Source organism: Branchiostoma lanceolatum, chromosome 17 (assembly GCF_035083965.1).
Source record: "Branchiostoma lanceolatum isolate klBraLanc5 chromosome 17, klBraLanc5.hap2, whole genome shotgun sequence".
Lineage (NCBI taxonomy): Eukaryota > Metazoa > Chordata > Leptocardii > Amphioxiformes > Branchiostomatidae > Branchiostoma > Branchiostoma lanceolatum.
In genome coordinates this window covers 18,254,366-18,259,539 of record NC_089738.1, presented here as the reverse complement: position 1 = coordinate 18,259,539, position 5,174 = coordinate 18,254,366, and the positions used below count along the sequence as shown (strand labels likewise).

The window sequence follows — 5,174 nt, the reverse complement described above, 5'->3', positions numbered from 1 at the left end:
TTCGACCTCCGACTAATAACCTCCGACCTACATAGCCAGCAACCTGCGCGCCTTATATAGACCTGTTTACCAGATGCACAGGTGACGTCGCCTTTATGCAAATCGTTTTTGTCGTGGTGGGGTCAACGGCCTGCTGGTCGAGCTGCGTGTTTGTGTTTAGATATGTCGTCACGAACGACCGGTAGGTCGGGGGACTTCGTCTCCAAGCAGATGTAAGGGTTTGGCTGATATATTTGCTGTGTCCACGGTATATCATGAAAGATAATTTCATGGCTATGCTATTGTATGTGATACAATATACTAGTGGCAACTTATTGAACAAAGTTACATACCAGGGGGCCCAAAATTGACCTTGGCCTTCGACTTCCCAAGACCTGCAAGTCATCCAGAGGTTCTTAAGTTATACTGACTACAAAATCCGGAATCACACACACACACACACCGTCACACGCGCGCGCACACACACGCACGCACGCACGCACGCACACACACACACACACACACACACACACACACACACACACACACACACACACACACACACACACACACACAACAGACCCAAAACTATGCCTCCATAAGTCTACGCTATAGTATCATGATACAAAACAAAAGACTATATGGTGAAACTACATGATGAAACCACCGGTGCTACTTATGCAGATATTGTTGTCGTCCGAACGACCTACATGCCGAGGGACTACCCCATTGCCGATGATGATGTAATAGGCCAATAGATCTATTCCGGTTATCTATTTGGTTTAATCCGGCGCCCACCCACCAGATTTTCTAGAGAAGGGACTGACCTATAGGTCTTTAACTGTATCTTATTGTAATTATGTGTACCTAAAAATGTGTTGTCTTCAATTTAATAAGAAAATATTCCACACACATACACGCACGCATACAAAAAACACACACTCAGACACACACACTCAGACACATGCACACTGACATACACACATAGCTATAAAATGCATCTTGACGAGCACATTACAAGATCACAACAGGGTTAAACTATTTTATTTAACATCAGAGAGGAAATTGTGATGTAATGAAAAGGAGACAACGTTGTTTGTCTAAATAAGTATAATCTTTATTGCTAGTCCATCCGCAACAATGTGGGTGTTACAAGTGATGGAGCCTGTTTACTTACGTGCAAAAATGGCCAAACACAATACTGGCAAACCTTTTAATAATGAAAAAATTCTTTAACAAACAACACTGATAAATGTGAATAAGGAATGTCCATTGTACATTCAAACGATATACTATACATATATTCTCAACGATTTGTGCATTTGGTCTTTTTTCTTTGGCTTGCCGCCTGGAAAATATGAAGTGGCAAAAATGTTATATTTTCTTTTTTAACACTGAATTTGGTACCTTTAGTTACATCAACTATAAATGAACAATACAATTGTATATGATAGACATGCATATGCTCTACCATTTACAATGTGAACAAGGTATTTTTTGGCATTTATGAAATCATCATTATTGGACTTTCAAACGCAGATCCAGTGAGATAGGGGTTTTAGTGCAGACATAACAATAACTGTCTAAAATTGTAGTGACTTTTAAGGGTTCTCAAGTTTTGGTCTCTTCCTCATACATAGAAAAACTCACAACTCACTGCACTCAATAAAAACTACCTACACTGTACAGCACTCAAATTCTTAACAATATCAAATCAATTTACATAACACTAAAATCAAATCAAATTATTTATAAACAGATCAAATAATTCAATTATCATATTGACAAAAAAACACACTTAAATTCACTCTTATCTATATGATCAAATCTTGCTTCAAATTTGTGCCATTAGAACAATGTTGCTTCAATATCATTAAAGGAATTTTGAAGAATTTTTTAGAATATGCTATGATTTACAATTTTCACTATTAATAGCCATTTGAATCCATTTGGTTAATAAATTGGACTCTACTGTATGTGATGAGCCCACATGTTTAAAATGTCATCAGGTTCAGGACTTGAGCAAGAACATCAATTTCTATGCAAAGGCACCAATCAATTAACACCGAAACCACCATTAAGTCTTATCTCCAAGCAGATGTAAGGATCCAGCTCATTTTCTGTGTTTTGCACCTGTTAACGTTTTTGCCACATTTAGCAAACCATTGAAAAATAGCTTGAAAGTTCATCTGTGTTGGTAGAAATCATTCTTAAACGCGTTTAAACTGTAATTTCCAACACAAACGTCAACAGAGTCGGCGGGCGCTACAGACTTTCCAATACTTACGATCCACTACTCACGGAGTCACGTGTGCTATCTGCATAACGTGACGTCATCCCAGCGGTGGATGGATCATTCCTTGACAAAGACCGATGTCGTACGGTCGAAAATTTGGGTAAGTCCAATTTTTCGTGTTGGAAATTACAGTTTAAACTCGTTTAAGAACATTGAAAAATACAATAATTAAGAACAGAACATCAAGCGTTGCAAGTAAAGGCATAAAACACAGCATATGAGCTGGATCCTTACCTGTGCTTTGAGATTATATTGAATCCAATGCAAACAGTAATCTGTCCAAGTTGATCAAGACATACAAGCAGTTAGTACAACTAGAGGTATGACCAGGATATGCACTGGCTCTAGATTTTCCTTTCGCCTTCTCAATACACCTCTGCTCACCTTCTAGTATGGCCTGACTCCAATCTTATCTGACACACCGATATCATGGACAAGCCATGAATTCTGTCCATCATTAAAAACTCTGACAAATGCTGGGTAAAACCCTGGGTATGATCAAACGTATGGTGCATTTACTACATGTACATGTCCTCATCTTTGGTTTCCTGATTAAAAGTTATATAGACTTTTAAGGTTAGCCATATAAACTATGCCTCTTTGTTATGTGCTGTTATTTGGTCAATAATCAAAATACCCGGTATTCTCTGTTTACCTAGAAAGATTGTTGAAGATATTAGTTGTTGTTATTTGCTGTGTGTAAATATACATAATGTATTTGTTTAATGAGATAGGAGATTCCTGTGTATTGTTTTTAACCCTCCCAGTGCTAGGGCTGGTTACAACCGCTGTCTGTATCACTGTGTATGCAGGGTTAAGTACCTGGTGTTCCTTTGGTGCTCCTTCTTCTGACCGCTACTTGTCATTTTTACCAGGCCCATTTTTTACCACCTTTCATACAGGTTATAGTCAAACCATAATGGACCATAACATATTCCAGCTAGTGAAATAAACATTTTAAAAGGTTTAAGCTCTATCAACATCTTTGACTTGCAAGATCATTTCTACCACATAAACAGGCTATAGTCAAGCTGTAGTGGCATCAAACCTGGAAACTCTTGGACCATAAAACATTCCCAGCTTGGTAAATAAACATATAAGAACTTTGAGCTCAATAAAGGTCCTCCTTATCTCAGCAGATCTCATTTCTTCAACATATACAGGTTACAGTCAACCTGCAGTTACAGTCAACCTGCAATGGCATCAAACCTGGAAACTCTTGGACCATAACACATTTCCAGCTTGGTGAATAAACATATAAGAACTTTGAGCTCAATAAAGGTCCTGAGCTTTTTATCTCAGCAGGTCTTATTTCTCTCACATATCTCACATAGGCAGGCTATTTTCAACCTGTAGTGGCATCGGACCTCAAAACTCTTGGCCCTAAGAACATTCCCAGCTTGACATATACACATTTTAGCTCATATTCCCAACATCACTTCTTTCACATATACAGGTTATATAGTCAACCTATAGTGGCATCAAACATGGATGCTACTACAAACTCTTGGACCTTAACATATTCCCATCTTGGAAAATAAACATCTTAGAAACATTCAAGCTCAAGACTTGATCAGTAAGTAGCTGCTGATGTCCTCCTGGAGGTTAAGGCCCCGTACTCCTTTGAAGATGCCGTTCCTTCCCAAGCTCTTCCTGACTTGACACCTCCCAAGGTGCTTCAGCTCGCGTGGGTTCTGCCCCACCGACCTCAGCCAATCACAGAGCTTCACCAGGGCGTCCTTACTCTCGGTCATCTCTCCATCTTCCTCTGCGTTCTCGCTGAAGAACTCCTCCTGAAGACAAGATAAGATGACTTTATCAGTAAATAGCAGACATATATGATTGAATGGTGTCTGATGGTCTAACCCCACCGCACTTATCGAAAAGATATGCAGCTTGAATTCTTACAGGTTAAACCTGGTGTATTATGCCATGACGCGGTTTACTTGGTATGCAATACACACAAACGAACAAATACGTTGCCAACAAGAATGGCATTCACATTACTTTCAAGATGCCATTCCTGCATTGTCAGGTCGATGCAACGAAGACAAGTCAAGTCAAGTCAAAGTTTATTGCACAACGATTGTAACAGGTACAATGTAAGGCAAAGATAAAATACTACTGGATACTTCTATCAAACTACTAAAAGCTACAGGAAGGTTCTATGCTATACAATGGTTAGGTTCTAGGCTGCACAATGCTCCATTTCAAACTATAAGAAAGCACTATCGTTGTAATATTATCAGAGGTAAATAATATCAACAGGAGATATAATATGGAGCCGTATATGTCAATTATACAATAACATGGTAAAGAGATGAATGTCTTATACAACTAAATCGCTATTTCACGGATTCTTTTTTGCATAGATGTATAAATATATTGGCCTAGATATACAGATATTGTTTCAGGACAAGACATAAGTACACGAAATGCTTCTGTTTACAGGGACCACACAACACAAGATAGCTTCACCCCTTGTCCTACGACATCCCCTTCTGTAGAACAGGGTACGGGCAGTCTTCCCTCTTCCCATGAACAGTTCAAGAGTGGAACTCCCTGACTGCAGAGTTGGTAGTTGCCCCCTCCCTGGTATCTTTCAGGGACAGAGTGGCTTTCCTCCACTTCTAGATTTCACTTACAGCAATTCCCCCTCATCTACTAGGAATATTCAACAGAAACCACTCCCCAGCACAAGCACCAAAATCAGGTGTAGCAGATCCATTAACAAGTTGATGTTGGAGAAGACAACATAACAACTCACCTTCATCCCCTCCAGCTTCTTCTCCATCTCCTCACTCCACCTGAAGCGGTCCACGCCGTCCAGGAGCAGCGTCAGCATCCTCCGTGCTGGACCGAAGTCACGCATGTCTGCATTGTCCGAAACCTGGGGAAG

General features: G+C 39.7%; 1 protein-coding gene and 1 long non-coding RNA gene across 2 annotated transcripts; both read right to left on the bottom strand.

Annotated features, from left to right (window-relative positions):
* Positions 1 to 1,258: 1,258 nt before the first annotated feature.
* LOC136422984 (uncharacterized) lies at positions 1,259 to 3,452 on the bottom strand. Its single transcript, XR_010753704.1, has 2 exons — positions 2,439 to 3,452; positions 1,259 to 2,155 (listed from the first exon to the last, which is right to left on the bottom strand). It is a non-coding gene; the product is annotated as an uncharacterized lncRNA (long non-coding RNA).
* A 9-nt stretch (positions 3,453 to 3,461) lies between these two features.
* Positions 3,462 to 5,163, bottom strand: LOC136422983 (uncharacterized). Its single transcript, XM_066410955.1, has 2 exons — positions 5,043 to 5,163; positions 3,462 to 4,068 (listed from the first exon to the last, which is right to left on the bottom strand). The coding sequence occupies exons 1-2, from the start codon at positions 5,145 to 5,147 to the stop codon at positions 3,838 to 3,840; spliced, it is 336 nt and encodes a 111-aa protein (XP_066267052.1). The 5' UTR covers positions 5,148 to 5,163; the 3' UTR covers positions 3,462 to 3,837.
* Positions 5,164 to 5,174: the final 11 nt, after the last annotated feature.

Bases quoted from the DNA above. Each gene is read 5' to 3' on its own strand.
- LOC136422983 (XM_066410955.1), bottom strand. From the start codon at position 5,147: ATGCGTGACTTCGGTCCAGCACGGAGGATGCTGACGCTGCTCCTGGAC. The intron at 4,069-5,042 runs GTGAGTTGTTAT...TCTTGTCTTCAG, and splicing joins AGAAGCTGGAGGGGATGAAG to GAGGAGTTCTTCAGCGAGAA.